The sequence below is a fragment of the Elephas maximus genome, chromosome 9 (assembly GCF_024166365.1).
Source record: "Elephas maximus indicus isolate mEleMax1 chromosome 9, mEleMax1 primary haplotype, whole genome shotgun sequence".
Lineage (NCBI taxonomy): Eukaryota > Metazoa > Chordata > Mammalia > Proboscidea > Elephantidae > Elephas > Elephas maximus.
The window spans coordinates 78,176,055-78,195,437 of NC_064827.1; the positions used below are offsets into that span (position 1 = coordinate 78,176,055).

General features: G+C 41.5%; 1 protein-coding gene across 13 annotated transcripts in view; it reads left to right on the forward strand.

The window, feature by feature from the left end:
* The window catches only part of RALGPS1 (Ral GEF with PH domain and SH3 binding motif 1), a 397,350-nt gene that overhangs the window by 303,120 nt on the left and 74,847 nt on the right, over nt 1-19,383 (forward strand). For all 13 annotated transcript variants that reach the window (XM_049896597.1, XM_049896603.1, XM_049896600.1 and 10 more), the window contains 2 exons: nt 6,944-7,081; nt 10,873-10,966. In XM_049896597.1, coding sequence (XP_049752554.1) covers nt 6,944-7,081; nt 10,873-10,966 — 232 coding nt within the window. The remainder of the gene's footprint in view (nt 1-6,943; nt 7,082-10,872; nt 10,967-19,383) is intronic.

The window sequence follows — 19,383 nt, forward strand, 5'->3', positions numbered from 1 at the left end:
GTCGAGGTTCAGGGTTCTCCCCAAGTTGCTGGGGCCAGGAGGCCTCCTTGGGGAGGACCACCCAGTCCTTAGCATGTCTTGCCTTTGTTCGTGCTCCCAGGTCCAGGTAAGTAGACAGACGTTGGAGTCTGCATTTTTTGTACAGGGGACTGATGAACAGACTGACAGTGGAATTTACTCTCGTATGAAATTCGTGAATTCCCTCTCGTATGAAATTCGTGAATTCCCTCTGCTCCCAGGATGCAAGCAGGGGCTTGAGGACAGTCTGTGGAAACGGTATGCTGCCCCCTTCTAAAGCGAGCTTCTCCAGGCCTGTGTTTGCAGAGCACTACTCAGGAATCCTCTGTGAGGAGTCCTCCTCTAGAGGCCTGAGGGGAAGCGCCCATCCTGAAAGGGCCACACAGGGTGAGTCTTTCATTTGAGGCTGTTATTTGAGAAAAGGTGATTCCCTGTGTGTTTCTGCTGACTGGTGGCCCCATGGGTAGACACACAGGCACTGAAGCCAGATGGACCTGGCTTCAGATCCCAGCAACACCAACACTTACTTGCCGTGGGGCTTCGGGCAGATGTCTTAATCTCTCTGAGCTTTAGTTTCCTCCTCATACTTCACACAGTTGATGAAAGGATTATATAAGATAATGTGGATAAAATGCCTGTTTCATAATAGATCCTCAGGAAGCATCAGTTCTCACCTTTTACCCTTCTCCTGCCTCTTCAGTTCTTTGCTCCCCAAGCTGGTCTTTCTCTCTGCCACCCTGAGTCAGCACGCTACTCGCTACTCGCTGTACCTGGAATAAAGTTGTCTCGTGTTGCATGTCCCCTCACCTTGTGCTCAGCACTGGAGGATATTTTTGGTTGTGGTTGAAGCGGTAGTGGGATTTTCAGGATTGCCATTGCTGAATCCTTGGGGGAGGTCTGAGTTATATTCTTGAGATGGGGGAGGAAACAAGGGCAAGGGAAAGAAATCTGTGGATTTAAACCTACCAAAACTGGAGCTTATAGACAAAGGAAATTATTTCTAATGATTAGACTTTTGGAAACATGGCACCGCCAAAAGGAAAGAAAACGGAAATGGCTCCTATGAGAAGTGCTAGCATATGTTTCTGTGATTTAATGGTTTTCCGTAACAATGTGTAGCTATTTAAAAAGCAGACGAATGACTCATGGTATCCAGCACCAGCGGTATACTGTGATGGCAGGAAGCGTGTACTCTGGAGGAGGCAAGCTTGAGTTCGACTCCTGTCTCCTTTGCTTACCAGATGTCTGACCTTGAAAGAGTTACTATGTGACCTCAAAAAGTTCTGAGCTTCCTCTTCCTCTTCTATAAAATGGATTGTTGTAAGGATAAAATAATGTGTAGCTCTTAGTACAGGGCTTGTCCGTCCATTCCAAAAAAAAAAAAACCCAACTATTATTTTAAGTATCTGGTTAATTATAATGTTTGTACTAATTGTCAGTTTTTAAATAGTAGACATTTAAGGCTATAAAATTTCCCCTGATTACCACTTTAGCCAGATCTCATAATTTTGATATGCCATGTTACCATTGTCATTGTCTTCGAATAGATTTTTTTATTTTAGTTTCTTTGTTTTTTCTTTAGTCTGAAAGTTGCTTATGAGTGTGTGTATGTTTTGCAAATGGTTAGAATTTTTTCTGTATTTCTTGTTAAATCCTAGATGTATTGTAGTAAGGTCAAAGAATGTGGATATGGGGAGATTGGAACACTTATATACTGCTAGTGGGAATGTAAAATGGTGCAACCACTATGGGAAATGGAATGGCACTTCTTTAAAAAGCTAGAAATAGAAATACCATATGACCCAGCAACCCCACTCCTAGGTATATAAAAAAAAAAAAAATTTTTTTTTTAGAGAAATAAGGGCCATGATGTGAATAGGCATAGCACACCCAAGTTCATTGCAGCATTATTCACAATAGCAAAATGGTGGAAACATTTAAGGGTCCATCAACAGATGAATGAGCTAACAAGCTGTGGTATATATACACAATGGAATACTGTGCAACTGTAAGGAATAATGATGAATCTGTGAAACATCTCACAACATGGATGAACTTGGAAGGTATTAATGCTGAGTGAAATAAGTCCACAAAAGGACAAATATTGTCTGAGACCACTATTATAAAGAAACAAGAAAAGGTTTACATACAGGGGAAAAAAAATTCTTTTATGGTTACCAGAGATGGGAGGGGGAGGGAGGGAAAATTACCAAATAGATAGAAGACACATGTTAATATTGGTAAAGGGAAAGGCAATACACAATATGGGGAGCATCAGCAAAATATGACCAAGGCATGGGAGTTCACTGAGAGGAACGCAAGAACAAAGAGCAACTACGGTAATTACTATAGCATAGATAATCCTGGCACAATAATGTTAACAGACACTAATTTATGAATGGATACACAGGTAGATAGGTATGCCAGGAGGTGTGGGAGGGTGTTAGGGAATAAACACACCTGCAGATATAGGTTTGATGGTGGATATTTCTACATATATAACTGGAGGTGCTGCTTATATATTAATAGAGCACACAAGAACCACAGTCAGGAAAACTTCTTAGACATAACCACACACCTTGCGGGACAAAGTTCCTAGACTCGAAAACAAAGGACCATAAACTCAGGGGACATCTATGTCAATTGATATAACATAGTTCGTAAAGATAAAGTTTTGCATCCTATTTTGGTAAGTAGCGTCTGGGTTCTTAAAAGCTTGTGAGCAGCCACCTAAGATACAACTTAGGTACAATATACCATCTGGAGCAGAGGAGACTGAAGAAAACCAAAGAACTCAAGGAAGCAATTAGTCCAAAGGACGAATGGACCGCATGAACCATAGCCTACATAGCCCCAAGACCAGAAGAACTAGGTGGTGCCTGACTACCACTACCAACCACTCTGACTGAGATCATAAGAGAGGGTCCTGAACAGAGTGGGAGAAAAATTGTAAACAAAATATCAAATTCATAAAAAAGACCAGACTTACTGGCCTGACAGAGACTGGAGGAACTCACGAGACTATGGCCCTAAGACACTCTCTGACGTGGAAGTGAAGCCATTCCTGGAGACCACCTTCGAACCAAACAATAGACAAACTCATAAACGATAATACCCGAGAGGAACATGCTCCTTAGAACAAACAATTATATGAGATCAAAAGGGCAACATTTGCCCAAAGCAAAGATGAGAGTGCAGAAAGGGGTAGAAAATCCGGACAAAAGGAAACGGGGAACCTAAGACAGAAATGAGGAGAGTGCTGGCACATTGTGGAATACTTGTGTACAAACTATCAACTGGGAAACTAATTTGGTCTGTAAACTTTCACCTAATGCACAATAAAAAATCTTTTTAAAATGTAGATAACGTGGAACTAACTGAGCTTTTCTTTACAATTTAATATGTAATCAATTTTTCTAAATATTCCTTGGGTATTGGAAAAGAACTATATTTTCGTTTATATAAAATCAAGCTCATTAATTTTGCTCATGTCTATTTATTTCTTTATTACTGTCAAATTCTAGAAGAGCCACGCCAAAGGCTCTGTCCATGATTGTGGCTTTGTTGAATCCACTTAGCATTTCTAGCAGTTTTTTGCTTTGTATATTTTGATGCAATGTTGCATCACCCATAAAAGTTTGTAATCATCCTGACTATAACCAATGACTGCCCTGACAGGGAACAAAACAGAGAGCCCTTGAGGGAGCAGGAGAGCAGTGGGACACAGACCCCAAATTCTCGGAAAAAGACCAGACTTAATGGTCTGACTGAGACTAGAAGGACCCCAGTGGTCATGGCCCCCAGATGCTCTGTTGGCCCAGGATAGGAACCATTCCTGAAGCCAACTCTTCAGACAGGGATTGGACTGGACAACGGGTTGGAGAGGGATGCTGGTGAGGAGTGAGCTTCTTGGATCAGGTGGACACTTGAGACTATGTTGGCATCTCCTGCCTGGAGGGAAGATGAGAGGATGGAGGGAGTTAGAAAATTGCAAAATGGACACGAAAAGAGAGGATGGAGGGAGGGAGCGGGCTGTCTCATTAGGCGGAGAGCAATTGGGAGTATGTAGCAAGGTGTATATAAGTTTTTGTGTGAGAGACTGACTTGATTCATAAACTTCCACTTAAAGCACAATAAAAAATTCTTTTAAAAAGTTTGTAATCATTAGATCTTCTCCGTCAACTGTACTTTTCATTAATATCAGCCACACCTCTTTACCTTGTTCAGAGTTTTCTGCCTTGAGTTCTGCTTTACATCATTACCGCTTTCTTTTTGCTTGTCTTCTCCTCCTCAATCTTGGACCTTTGCTTTATTTTCAACCCTGTTGTAAGTATTATGTAGCCAAAATTTGCCTTTTTACCTAGTCGGAGTGTCCTTTTCTTTTATTATGTACATTTAATTAATTCACATTTATTTTGATCACTGATATATTTGGTTTTATTCATGTTACTTTGTTTTCTTAACTTTTTATTTTGAAATAATTGTAGATTCACAGGAAGTTGCAAAGATAGTACAGAGAGGTCCTTTATATCCTTCACATAGTTTCCCCCAATGGTTTTATCTTATGTAACTATAGTATAATATCAAAACCAGGAAATTGACATTGGTACAGTATTTGTGTATAAAAACCAAAATAAACATGTTGTTGTTGCGTTGGTTCCAGCTCATAGTGACCCTATAGGACAGAGTAGAACTGCCCCATACAGTTTCCAAGGAGTGGCTGGTGGTTACCTTTTGGTTAGCAGCTGTAGCTCTTAAGCACTATGCCACCAGCATTTCCAGTGTGTGTATAGATCTATGTTATTTTATCACATGTGTAAATTGGTGTGACCACCACTGGAATCAAGGTACAGAACTATATCATATCACCACTTAGATCTTCTTTGTACTATCTTCTTATAGTCACACCACCCACCGCCACTATCCCTAGCCTCTGGCAACCACTTATTTGTTCTCCATTTCTATAATTTTGTCCTTTTTTAAAACAAACAAACAAACCAAGACTCATTGTCATCAAGTCGATTCCGACCCATAGCGACCCTATAGGACAGAATAGAGCTGCTCCATAGAGTTTGAAAGGTGCATCTGGTGGAATTGAACTGCCACTTTTTGGTTAACAGCTGTATCACTTAACCACTGTGCCACCAGGGCTCATTTTGTCCTTTAGAGAATGTCACATAAATGGAATCGTACAGTATGTAACCTTTTGAAATAGACTTTTTTTACTCAGCATAATGCCCTTCAGATTTATCCAAGTTCTTGTGTTTATCAATAGTTCCTTTTTATTGCTGAGTTGTATTCTATGGAGGAGACCTCATGGCACAGTAATTAAGCACTCGGTTGCTAACCAAAAGGTCAGTGGTTTGGACCCACCAGCCACTCCACGGGAGAAAGATGTGAGTCTGGCTCTGTAAAGATTACAGCCTTGGAAACCCTATGGGGGCAGTTGCATTCTGTCCTACAGGGTCGCTATGAACACTAATAGGTTCGGTTTTTGGTTTTGGCTAGTATTCCGTGGTATGGAGATGCAGTTCCTCTTTATTATGCTGTCTGTGCTTTCCTTTCTCTGTTTTATGAACTTGTGTTGAATTGTTTATTTCTATTTTCTCCTATGGTAATTTGAGTTCTCATCTAGGTTCTGTTCTATCATTGTTTTCTCTTAAAATTTTAGGCATGTTTAAATGCACATTTCTCAATCAACATCAAAAAGTAAACCATATCTATACCATGTGACCCCTCCCTGGTAAGACTTGGAGTAGACTCCCTGGCCCCTATTATCCAGCCTCATTTCCCAGGTTTTGATAAAACCACCTGGAAACCACCAGATTTTTTTGTCATAGCAGTGTTTGTACATCACATGTGATTTTCTTATTAAGGGCCCTCAGAATTTTCTGTCTAGTCTTAGTTCTAAAACTTTGTACCATCTCTCTCAAATAATTGATCTATTTTTATTTCACGTACATGATGAATTATGCAACTAATCAGGTTTTCCTTTCCCTACTGACTGCTAGAAAGCTTAAAACCAGTTTTGTGCCCATTCATAGCAAGTGGATGGTCATAAAAATATTAGCCCCATGTTATGTGGTATAGCAGTGATGGGTGGGTGGGGGAGGTAGTAATAGCAGCAGTAGTGGTGGAATAGTACCAGGTATATAACAAGACTGCCATGAACATTAGCCAGCTAGCAGCAGCAGCATCTACCTTTTATTCTGCCTGTATATATACTACCATGTAACTACCATGTAACAGGTATTGTACTGAGTAGTTTGTAAGTACTATCTCATTAATAAACTTGACAATGAACTAGATTCCATGTGTATTAGCCCAATTTTACAGCTGCTGAAACTGAGCCTTAAATATATTAACTCACTTGCTCAAGGCCACACAGCCAATAATAGTATACCCAAGACTGTTGCTTTTTCAATTTCTTCTTTTGTCCCTCAGTTAATTTCTGATTTTTGATTGCGGGGTGGGTGTGTGTGTGTGTGTACACAGGTAGATTAGACAGATAGATAGACAGCTAAGTGAATAAATTTAAAAATGAACTCAGTCCAAAAGAGGGTGCTCCTGAATATGACACCTTAGACCTATCTTTATCAGTTGGTGGACAGTACAAGTATTTATACCTTTTGTGTCCTACCATTTTCTGTGTTGGGTTCTAAGTAAAAGCGCTTATTGATGGAGAGTATAACAACTAGAAGTGCTAAAATCTTGCCGGCATTTGTGTTGCTTGTTGCTCAAATGTTTGATTTACAATTGAGCAGTCTGTGTGAGAAACGAGTAGTCAGGATTGAAATTGAAGTCCAGATCATATCTTGGTTTTCCATAAGTCACCCTTTATACCTTTTAGCAGAGCAGTGCTACTTTGTGCTGTTTTGATAAATGGTGATCTCTAACCATCATTAAATATCTTCTTTAATTTCAGGGATCTATCTTCTGGATTTAATCTACATTGATTCTGCATATCCTGCCTCAGGCAGCATCATGGAAAATGAACAAAGGTCCAATCAGATGAACAATATTCTTCGAATAATTGCTGATTTGCAAGTTTCCTGCAGCTACGGTTAGTACATGTTGGAACCCTGAAATCTTACATTATTAAAATTCAGGGTCTAGCACCTGTCAATGAGAAAGCTCAAGAAACCAGCTAGTACTTCATTTTAATAGCTTAAGCATCAAATGGAAACCCTGGTGGCATAGTGGTTAAGTGCTACGGCTGCTAATCAAAGGGTCAGCAGTTTGAATCCACCAGGCTTTCCTTGGAAACTCTGTGGGGCAGTTCTACTCTGTCCTATAGGGTCGCTATGAGTCGGAATCGACTTGATGGCACTGGGTTCTCGTGGGAGCATCAAATATGTGCTGGGTTTTTTACACAAAGGTTTAATCTTCACAAAGATTGTGCAAACCAGCCATTACTATCTCTGTATCCCATGTGAGAAAACCGAGGCTGGAAACAGTTTAGTCACTTGTCTGATTTCACACACCTAGTGAGTGGCAGGGAGCCCTGGTGGTACAGTGGTTAGGAGCTCAGCTGCTAACCTAAAGGTTACCAGTTCAAATCCACCAGCCACTCCTTAGAAACCCTATGGGGCAGTTCTACTCTGTCCTATAGTGTCGCTATGAGTCAGAATCCACTCGACAGCAATAGGTAGTGAGTGGCAGAACCCAGGTCTGTTTGGCTCCCAAGTCATTCATTCATTCAGCAGCTATGTTTGAGCACTTATTCTGTGCCTGGTTGTTATGGATTATATTATGTCCCAAAAAAATATGTATTGTAATTCTTAACCTCTATGTCTGTGGTTATAATCCCATTTGGGAATGGGTTGTCTTTGTTATGTTAGTGAGACAGGATTAATGTAGGATGTGTCTTGAGTCAATCTCTTTTGAGATATAAGAGGTCAAACAAGCAAGCTAGGAGGCAGAGATGGGGGAAGAGAGGTGCCAAGCCATATGAAGATCTCCCAGGAACAGAAGCTCAAAGAAACAAGGGCCTTCCTCCAAAGCTGACAGAGAAAGACTTCCCCTAGAGCCAGCACCCTGAATTCAGACTTCTAGCCTCCTAAACCGTGAGAAGGTAAATTTTGTTTGTTAAAGCCACCCATTTGTGGTATTTCTGTTATAGCAGCACTAGGTAACTAAAACACTGGTCCTGTAGTAAAAGCTAGAGATATGATGAGGAGATAAAACAGACATTACCACTGCCTCTTTAGAGTTTAGGTACCTGGGTACCCATTGCTGCCAAGTAGATTCCGACTTCTAGTGAGCCTAGAGGATGGAGTAGAACTGCCTCGTAGGGTTTCCAAGGAGTGGCTGGTGGATTTGAACTGCTGACCTTTTGCTTTACAGCTGAGCTCTTAACCACTGTACCACCAGGGCTCCAGAGTTTAGGTATAGAGACTTTAATCAAATAATCACACAAGTAAATGTAAAGTTCCGACTATGATGCATAGCTACAAATGAGAAGTACTTTGTGGCATAATGGCATAAAAGGTGAACTTGAGCAAGTCAAGGAATCAAGGAAGGATTCACTAAAGAAGAGAGGGCAGGAGAGTGTCCTCACAAAGGAAATAAATAGCCCCCTGCGAAGTCGCTGTGGTAGGAGGGAGCATGGCATATACCAGGAATTGAAAGAAGACTAGTGAGCTGGAGCAGAGAGAGCAGGGAGGAGCGTGGTATCATGTGAGACTGCAGAAGCTGCCAAGGACTGTGGAGGGCCTTCTTGGCAAAGGTAGGTATCTTTATCCTAATAGCCATGAGAAGCCATTAAGCTGTCTTAAATGTGTATGTGAAATGATCAGACCTGCATTCTGAAAAGATTATCTTTCCTGTGGGATAGAGAATAGATTAGTGGGGGAGTCTAGGGTGGAAGCATGGAGACCTGGTAGAAGGTTATCTGTGCAGGTAAGAGATAATATTTACTTTTGCTGGAGGTAACAGATACTGGGAGAACTAAATGAAGAGGAAAGAGAAAACGAGGAAGTGTGAAATCAAGAAAGGATGTGATTGTTGTTGATTTTCATGAAGAAACTTGGCATTTTATAAGTTAATAGGAAGAATATAAGAGATGAGAAAGGTTAAAGAATAATCAATTATGTAATGTCCTTGAAAAGGCAGGAGGGAAGGGACCCAAAGCAGAGATAGGGAGACTGGCCTTGATAGTGTTAACAAAAAAATTTTTTTAATTTTATTTTTTTTGTTAACACTATCAATGCCAGTCTCCCTAAGAGGGTGGGAAATACAGATGGGGGTGGGTCCTGACAGGAAGATTAGAGCATGTCCATCTGATGGCTTCTACTTTCTCTAAAAGTAGGAAGCAAGCAAATCTGCTGGAGAGAAAAGGGAAATGGAGGTTAGAGGTTTAATGGTAGTGGAGACAGTTTGATATAGTTGTTTTGGAGCATGGGGAAGAGTGTTTCTCAGAGAAATACTGTGGGTTTGTGAGGCCTCTTGGTATTAGATATGGGACCAGTCCGTTTCAACATATAGCTTTCTCCAGCAGATCCAAGCTGCTGAGGTGTAGTCATGGGGAGAGGGGAGAGTTGGTTCATCCAACATAGGGGTTTTCCAAATGGACAGGACAGAAAGAGAGAAGACAGAGGGAGTTTAGAGTATTGGCAAGAGTGTTGCTGAAATGATGGGCCATGGGAACTAAGTGGCATAAGGCGTGAACTAAAGAAAGGAGAGGGTGATGAATGGGAGAAAATAGAGATGACAGTGAACTGCAGATCCTTTGGAGTCTGAGAACAGTTTGTAGGAGTAGTGGAGGAAGAAGAGACTGGTCAGAGAGTGGACTCATTTATTAGTCATTTAGAGATAGAGCCATTACCAGTTATTAGTCAGGGTAAACTAACGGTATAGCAAGCAGTGCCAAAATGTTCAGTGGCTTAAGATAGTATGAGTTTATTTCTCATTAATATAACAAGAGTTTTTCTTGCTCACAGAATAGTCCAAGCAGGTGTTCCTTTTGGACTACTCTTCAGGGAAGCTTTTCTCCAAGTAGATCCAGGGACCAAGCTCTTTCTGTGTTGTGACTCCTCTTTCCCATGACCTCAGAGTCCTCCACTGGACTCTTTGCATTCAGGTGGCACAGGCAGGAAGAGAGAGAATCATACAAGGGCAGGTTCTATGAACCAGACTTGGAAGTGGCACACATCACTTCCTCCTAGGTAGCTAGGAAATATAATCTAGCTGTGTGCCCAGAAGGAAAAGACAAATAGTTTGATGAACAACTAGCCAGGTTCTGCTACACGTGACCAGATCTAAAGTGTGACCATGAAGATGGGTACCTGAGATAGATAGAGGAGAAGGTTGTTGATGATGTCAAGCAGTTGAGCAGTCAGAATCCTAGATGGGCTGTCCATGTGGACATTGATTTTACCCAGGTTGATGGTTGACTTTGGAGTGTGGAGCTCAACTACGCGCCAAGTGCCCAAGTCCTCCATGAATGAGTCTGACTGACCAGGGGCCAGTCAGGAGATGTCAGCAATGAAGAGGGAAATGAGTGGTCTCTTCTGGAGGCCAGAGAGCCATCTTTCCCTGCCCCCGAGGCACAAGTAGAGGCCTCAGCTCCTCCTTCCTGGCCAAGTAAATGTGGCTGCCTTTAAGTGTGGTGTCTGTGGTACAACACTCTGGAAGTACTCCTCAAGGGCAGAACCCAGGCTTGATCACCTCTATGTGCCCAGTGCTCAGCATATGGCTTGGCCCAATGGAACATCTATGACTGTTGGAAGAGTGAATGAATGTCTCAATATCCAGGAAGCATCTCATGCTAAAATCAGTGATTTCTACACTTGCCCTTTGGGGCTTAGAGATGGGAAGAGATTGAAGCCTCTGGGTTTTGTCTGTCTTTCACAGACCACCTCACAACCCTGCCCCACGTGCAGAAGTACCTAAAGTCCGTACGATACATTGAAGAGCTCCAGAAGTTCGTGGAAGATGACAATTACAAGTAAGTCCCCACCTACTTCTCATATTTGTTAGGCCCGCCCCCTCTCGGCTGTTGCCCTCAACATTCTGGCACTTACAGGTGGCCTTGGCCTTGTTGGGACCAGGGCTTATAGAAAGTCATTCTAGCAGCACCCTCCCCCAACACACACAAGTACACGTATGTAATGTGACTTCTGAACCCACAGACCCCACAGTGGCTTTCTGAGCATCTCTTCCCATTTGCCTCTGTCCTAACCCCCGAGGTTCCACGGTTCTGAGAAAGGTTTTCTGTTAACTTATCAGCTTGACTTTCTCATACAGTATTGTAACAGAATGCTAATTTGAACTCCATAGATACGTATGGCGCAGGCTTGCCCTTTCTGGGTTATCGTGAGTGACTCCTTCCATACCCACCTCACTCGGTGGAAGGCCAGCTTTCTAGCCACATCTCCAGGCTAGCAAACAAAGAGTTCTCTGAGAGCCCATTTTATGTATGGGACAGCCCTCTGTGGCTCCCAACTTTCTGCAGGACTCTTGCTGTCAGTCATTGTCCAAGGTCCCATCTCCACCCCCATGCAGTCCCTGTGGTGGAGACCCAGCTTCTGTAAAGACCCTTGTAGGCCCTCTGGCCTCAGCTTCCACTCATTGTGCTTGGGCTTTCAATTATTTCTTCATTTGTGGCCCCTGGGAACTTACCCAGCATTTCCATGTATTTGGAGCAGGTCAGCTCTGTCTGCCACATTGATTAGACATCCTCTTGTCTCATTTTGAGCTTGTCAACTGTGAGCCTTAGTAATTTTCATATCATCTGATAACAAGGTAGGCCTCAGTCATCTTGCAATTGATTGTCACTTAAATGCTAACTTAGCAGAGCCCTGGTGGTGCAGTGGTTAAGAGCTCAGCTGCTAACCAAAAGGTTGGCAGTTCAAATCTAGCACCTGCTCTTTGGAAACCCTATGGGGCAGCCCTACTCTCTCCTATAGGGTTGCTATGAGTTGGAATTGACTCAATGGCAACAGGTTTTATTTTTTTAAATGCCAACTTTATATGTATTGTTTTAAGCCTCATTTCATTGGTTGCTTCCAGCATACTATGATTCTTTTGAATCCCATTACCCAATATATGTTATGTCTCTTCCAGTTTTAGGCCTACGAACCTGATTAGTTTAATTACTTTGTCTTGATCCAAGTCGTTGAAAACTGTAGGGAGCTGTGACCACTAGCAACATACTCAGGTTACCAGTGATTTACTCACCGGGACCTTGGGAATGGCTGTTCCAGTAGCTACACATCTGGCTACCTCTACAGTAGTGATTCCTAGCTCTGACTGTGAATCAGAATCACCTGAGGTTTCTAATGTACAGGTGGGGCCTGGAAATTAGTATTTTTTCAGAGATCCCCAGGTGGTTCTGATGATCAGCCGTGTTTAAGAACATAGATATGATGTCTGTAGTTATTAATGTGTCAGTTTGTCATGCTGTGGGGCCTTACGTATTACTATGATGCTGGAAGCTATGCCACCAGATACCAGCAGGGTCGCTCATGAAGGACAGGTTTCAGCTGAGCTTCCAGACTAAGGCAGACTAGGAAGAAGGACCTGGCAGTCTACTTCTGAAAAGCATTAATTAGTGAAAACCTTATGAATAACAGTGGAACACTGTCTGATATAGTGCTGGAAGATGAGCCCCCCAGGTTGGAAGGCACTCAAAAGATGACTGGGGAAGAGCTGCCTCCTCAAAGTAGAGTTGACCTTAATGACATGGATGGAGTAAAGCTTTCGGGACCTTCATTTGCTAATGTGGCATGACTCAAAATGAGAAGAAACAGCTGCACACATCTATTAATAATCAGAACCTGGAATGTACAAAGTATGAATCTAGGAAAATTGGAAATCAAAAATGAAATGGAATGCATAAACATCAATATCCTAGGCATTAGTGAGCTAAAATGAACTGGTGGGGGCCGTTTTGAATTGGGCAGTCGTATAGTCTACTGTGCTGGGAATGACAACTTGAAAAGGAATGGTGTTGCATTCATCGTCAAAAAGAACATTTCAAGGTCTATCCTGACGTACAGTGCTGTCAGTGATAGGATAATATCCATATGCCTAGGAGGAAGACCAGTTAATACAACTATTATTCAAATTGAATGCATCTGTGGAAAAAGATGATGGAAAAGCTCAATATCATTATTCAGAACAGGGCCAGGGGCTGACTGTGGACCAAACCATCAATTGTTCATGTGCAAGTTCAAGCTGAAACTGAAGAAAATCAGAACAAGTCCACGAGAGCCAAAATATGACCTTGAGTATATCCCACCTGAATTTAGAGACTATCTCAAGAATAGATTTGACACATTGAACACTAGTGACCGAAGACCAGACGAGTTGTAGAATGACATCAAGGATATCATCCACGAAGAAAGCTAGAGGTCATTGAAAAGACAGAAAAGAAAAAAAAGACCAAGATGGATGTCAGAGGAAACTCTGAAACTTGCTCTTGAGCATCGAGCAGCTAAAGCAAAAGGAAGAATTAATGAAATAAAAGAACTGAACAGAAGATTTCAAAGGGTGGCTCAAGAGGATGAAGTATTTTAATGACATGTGCAAAGAGCTGGAGATGGAAAACCGAAAGGGAAGAACACACTCGGTGTTTCTCAAGCTGAAAGAACTGAAGAAAAAATTCAAGCCTTGAGTTGCAATAGTGAAGGATTCCATGGGGAAAATATTAAACGACGCAGGAAGCGTCAAAAGAAGATGGAAGGAATACACAGAGTCATTATGCCAAAAAGAATTAATCGATATTCAACTATTTCAAGAGGTGGCATATGATCAGGAACCGATGGTACTGAAGGAAGACGTCCAAGCTGCTCTGAAGGCATTGGCGAAAAACAAGGGTCCAGGAATTGATGGAATATCAATTGAGATGTTTCAACAAACAGATGCAGTGCTGGAGGTGCTCACTCGTCTATGCCAAGAAAATGTGGAAGACAGCTTCCTGGCCAACTGACTGGAAGAGATCCATATTTATGCCTATTCCCAAGAAAGGTGATCCAACTGAATGTGCAAATTATAGAACAATATAGATAATATCACACGCAAGCAAAATTTTGGTGAAGATCATTCAAAAACGGCTGTAGCAGTATATTGACAGGGAACTGCCAAAAATTCAGGCTGGTTTCAGAAGAGGATGTGGAACCAGGGATATCATTGCTGATGTCAGATGGATCCTGGCTGAAAGCAGAGAATACCAGAAGAATGTTTACCTGTGTTTTATTGACTATGCAAGGGCATTCGACTGTGTGGATCATAACAAATTATGGATAACATTGCGAAGAATGGGAATTCCAGAACACTTAATTGTGCTCATGAGGAACCTTTATATAGATCAAGAGGCAGTTGTTCAGACGGAACCAGGGGATACTGATTGGTTTAAAGTCAGGAAAGGTGTGTGCCAGGGTTGTATTCTTTCACCATACCTATTTAATCTGTATGCTGAACAAATAATCCAAGAAGCTGGACTATATGAAGAAGAACGGGGCATCAGGATTGGAGGAGGACTCATTAACAACCTGTGTTATGCAGATGACACAATCTTGCTTGCTGCAAGTGAAAAGGACTTGAAGCACTTACTAATGAAGATCAAAGACCACAGCCTTTAGTATGGATTGCACCTCAACATAAAGGAAACAAAAATCCTCACAACTGGACCAATGAGCAACATCATGGTAAACGGAGAAAAGATTGAAGTTGTCAAGGATTTCATTTTATTTGGATCCACAGTCAACAGCCATGGAAGCAGCAGTCAAGAAATCAAAAGACAAATTGCATTGGGTAAATCTGCTGGGGAAAGACCTCTTTAAAGTGTTGAAGACCAAAGATGACACCTTGAAGACTAAGGTGCACCTGACCCAAGCCATGGTATTTTCGATCGCATCATATGTATGTGAAAGCTGGACAATGAATAAGGAAGACCGAAGAAGAATTGACGCCTTTGAATTGTGGTGTTGGCAGAGAATATTGAATATACCATGGACTGCCAAAAGAACGAACAAATCCGTCTTAGAAGAAGTAAAACTAGAATGCTCCTTGGAAGCAAGAATGGCAAGACTGCGTCTTACGTATTTGGACATGTTGTCAGGAAGGTCGAGTCCCTGGAGAAAGACATCATGCTTGATAGAGTACAGGGTCATCGGAAAAGAGGAAGACCCTTAACGAGGTGGATTGACACAGTGGCAGCAACAGTGAGCTCAAGTATAACAACAATTGTGAGGATGGCCCAGGACCAGGCAGTGTTTCGTTCTGTTGTGCATAGGGTCACTATGAGTCGGAACCAACTCGATGGCACCTAACAACAACACAACAACAACAATTTGTTAAAGTAGAATATAATATGAAATTGTGATATATAATAGTTAAAACAGTAGATGAAGGCCAAAGATTACAGTTAAAATTGTGTCTGCCATAAATTAAGCTCATTTTATTTACAAAGCATTTACTGTTCCTGAAAAGAGTACCCTGGAGTAAAAAATTATTCCCACTTAGGTTCTGGGATAATATTTTCCATTCGTGTGCATATTGAGATTAAGGAAACAGTAGTTTTTCATTAACATTAATATCCTTTAAGGAGAAAAATGGTCTATAAATACTTCTAACCATGAGATAATCCTTGGACAAGTTGCAGATCATGAGTAATTACTACTTCCATCCTGAAGTACGTTCAACGACCCCAGTACTTTATGCAAAACAACAGCATCAGCCTGGATTTTATAAAGGCCTTTTGTTGTGGTCACAGTGGACAAACACAAGAGAGGAAGCATGCATTCTCACTCCAGGTTCCCAGACCCATTGAGAGGGTGTCCCTTCCCAGAGAGTTCTTGGCTCTGACTGGCATGAGATGGGTGGGCCTTGTGATTCTGCTTGAGGAGCCCACACTTCACGGCGCAACTCATGCCCTGGAGACTTGCTCCCCATTCCCAAAGGATGCAGTGGTTTAGTTATTACATTGCATTTCTAATATCCTGTCACCATCTGCTTTGTAGATATTGTGCCAAGGGGCCAACCAGTGCTTTGTTTGTCTTGGCCTTTTTTCTATTTTTTTAATTTAAGAAAAATTATCCAAATTCCCACCATGTAAAAAGAGTGACCATTAGCATTAAGTGAAGCTAATTTCAGAAACTTTTTCTCTGCGTATATACATGGAGAAGGATGGATCAACAGACGAATACAAGAGTAGAATTTATTGAAATTGAATCATACTATACTTGCTAATTTTAATTAAAAGTATTAACTTTAATTTTATTTTAATTTAACCAGTGAAAGGACCTAAAATAAAACTTATGGAATTGCTGCTCTTCAAATAAATGTTTCTTCACCACAAGAGATATTGTTTCCTAAAAGATCCTTCTAAGCTTAATAAAAGAGGTCAGGACACTTAACATAGTAAAAATGTCTATTCTACCAAAAGCCATCTATACATATAACGCACTTCCGATCCAAATTCCAATGTCATTTTTTAAGGTGGTAGAGAAACAAATCACCAATTTCATATGGAAGGGAAAGAAGCCTCGGATAAGCAAAGCATTACTGAAAAAGAAGAAGAAAGTGGGAGGCCTCACTCTACCTGATCTCAGAAGCTATTATACAGCCACAGTAGTCAGAACAGCCTGGTACTGGTACAACAACAGGTACATAGACCAATGGAACAGAATTGAGAACCCAGATATAAATCCATCCACGTATGAGCAGCTGATATTTGACAAAGGACCAGTGTCAGTTAATTGGGGAAAAGATAGTCTTTTTAACAAATGGTGCTGGCATAAGTGGATTTGCAAAAAAATGAAACAGGACCCATACCTCACACCAAGCACAAAAACTAACTCCAAGTGGATCAAAGACCTGAACATAAAGACTAAAACGATAAAGATCATGGAAGAAAAAATAGGGACAACCCTAGGAGCCCTAATACAAGGCATAAACAGAATACAAAACATTACCAAAAATGACGAAGAGAAACCCAATAACTGGGAGCTCCTAAAAATCAAACACCTATGCTCATCTAAAGACTTCACCAAAAGAGTAAAAAGACCACCTACAGACTGGGAAAGAATTTTCAGCTATGACATCTCCGACCAGCGCCTGATCTCTAAAATCTACATGATTCTGTCAAAACTCAACCACAAAAAGACAAACAACCCAATCAAGAAGTGGGCAAAGGATATGAACACACACTTCACTAAAGAAGATATTCAGGCAGCTAACAGATACGTGAGAAAATGCTCTTGATCATTAGCCATTAGAGAAATGCAAATTAAAACTGCGATGAGATTCCATCTCACTCCAACAAGGCTGGCATTAATCCAAAAAACACAAAATAATAAATGTTGGAGAGGCTGCGGAGAGACTGGAACTCTTATACACTGCTGGTGGGAATGTAAAATGGTACAACCACTTTGGAAATCTATCTGGCGTTATCTTAAACAGTTAGAAATAGAACTACCATACAACCCAGAAATCCCACTCCTGGGAATATACCCTAGAGAAACAAGAGCCTTCACACAAACAGATATATGCACACCCATGTTTATTGCAGCTCTGTTTACAATAGCAAAAAGCTGGAAGCAACCAAGGTGTCCATCAACGGATGAATGGGTAAATAAATTGTGGTATATTCACACAATAGAATACTACGCATTGATAAAGAACAGTGACGAATCTGTGAAACATTTCATAACATGGAGGAACCTGGAAGGCATTATGCTGAGCGAAATGAGTCAGAGGCAAAAGGACAAATATTGTATAAGACCACTATTATAAGATCTTGAGAAATATTAAAAACTGAGAAGAACACATACTTTTGTGGTTACGAGGGGGGGAGGGAGGGAGGGAGGGAGAGGATTTTTTATTGATTAATTAGTAGATAAGAACTGCTTTAGGTGAAGGGAAGGACAATACTCAATACATGGAAGGTCAGCTCAATTGGACTGGACCAAAAGCAAAGAAGTTTCCGGGGTAAAATGAATGCTTCAAAGGTCAGTGGAGCAAGGGCGGGGGTTTGGGGACCATGGTTTAAGGGGACTTCTAAGTCAATTGGCAAAATAATTCTATTATGAAAACATTCTGCATCCCACTTTGAAATGTGGCGTCTGGGGTCTTAAATGCTAACAAGCGGCCATCTAAGATGCATCAATTGGTCTCAGCCCACCTGGAGCAAAGGAGAATGAAGAACACCAAGGTCACACGACAACTAAGAGCCCAAGAGACAGAAAGGGCCGCATGAACCAGAGACCTACATCATCCTGAGACCAGAAGAACTAGTTGGTGCCCGGCCACAATCGATGACTGCCCTGACAGGGAGCCCAACAGAGAACCCCTGAGGGAGCAGGAGATCAGTGGGATGCAGACCCCAAATTCTCATAAAAAGACCATACTTACTGGTCTGACTGCGACTAGAGGAATCCCGGCGGCCATGGTCCCCAGACCTTCTGTTGGCACAGGACAGGAACCATCCCCGAAGACAACTCATCAGACATGAAAGGGACTGGACAGTGGGTGGGAGAGAGATGCTGATGAAGAGTGAGCTAATTATATCAGGTGGACACTTGAGATTGTGTTGGCATCTCCTGTCTGGAGGGGGGATGGGAGGATAGAGAGAGTGGGAAGCTGGCAAAATTGTCACGAAAGGAGAGACTGGAAGGGCTGACTCATTACAGGGAGAGCAAGTGGGAGTACAGAGTAAGATGTATGTAAACTTATATGTGACAGACTGACTTGATTTGTAAACGTTCACTTGAAGCTCAATAAAAGTTAATAAAAAAAAAGAGGTCAGGAGAAACATAAGAGGTTTAAGTCAATTAGAGTTTTATTTTAACTAGGTTTACATTGTGAACATCAGTTGACTCTGGTTATGAAAAAAGAGGATGTTAATACTCTTCCCCTTCCTTCACCCCTCCTCTGCCGCCTCCCAGTTTTTTGTTAGTTGTGTTATTATTCATGTTCCAGAATCATAATTCCTACTATTTAGTAATCTTAAACAGATTCAATTCTGACCACCTGTTTTTTACCCCAGATTCTTCATTCCTGGAGTCTTCATTTTAAATCCATCTCTTATTTAACTGAATTTCGTTATGACGTAGGTTTCTTTCTTCCCTGCAAAAAGAACTCATAGGTCCTGCATTCCCGGATTTCTTATGAAAATGTCTGTATCTTCCTGGGTCTAGCATCATTGGGTCATGCTCCTTTGCTTCTCTCCCTCAGACCTTGCTCCATTGCCTTCTGGAGTTCGATGTTGCTATAGAGAGGTTTGAAGTCAGTCTGATTTTTTTCCTCTTGTAAGTGACTTGTTTTGTTGGCCTGGTTTGGGTAAAGAATTCCTTGAAGTTCAAAAGCTTAGTAGTAAGGGAATTCCTCAGAGTGGAGGGTTCTGTACCAACTTTCCCTGAA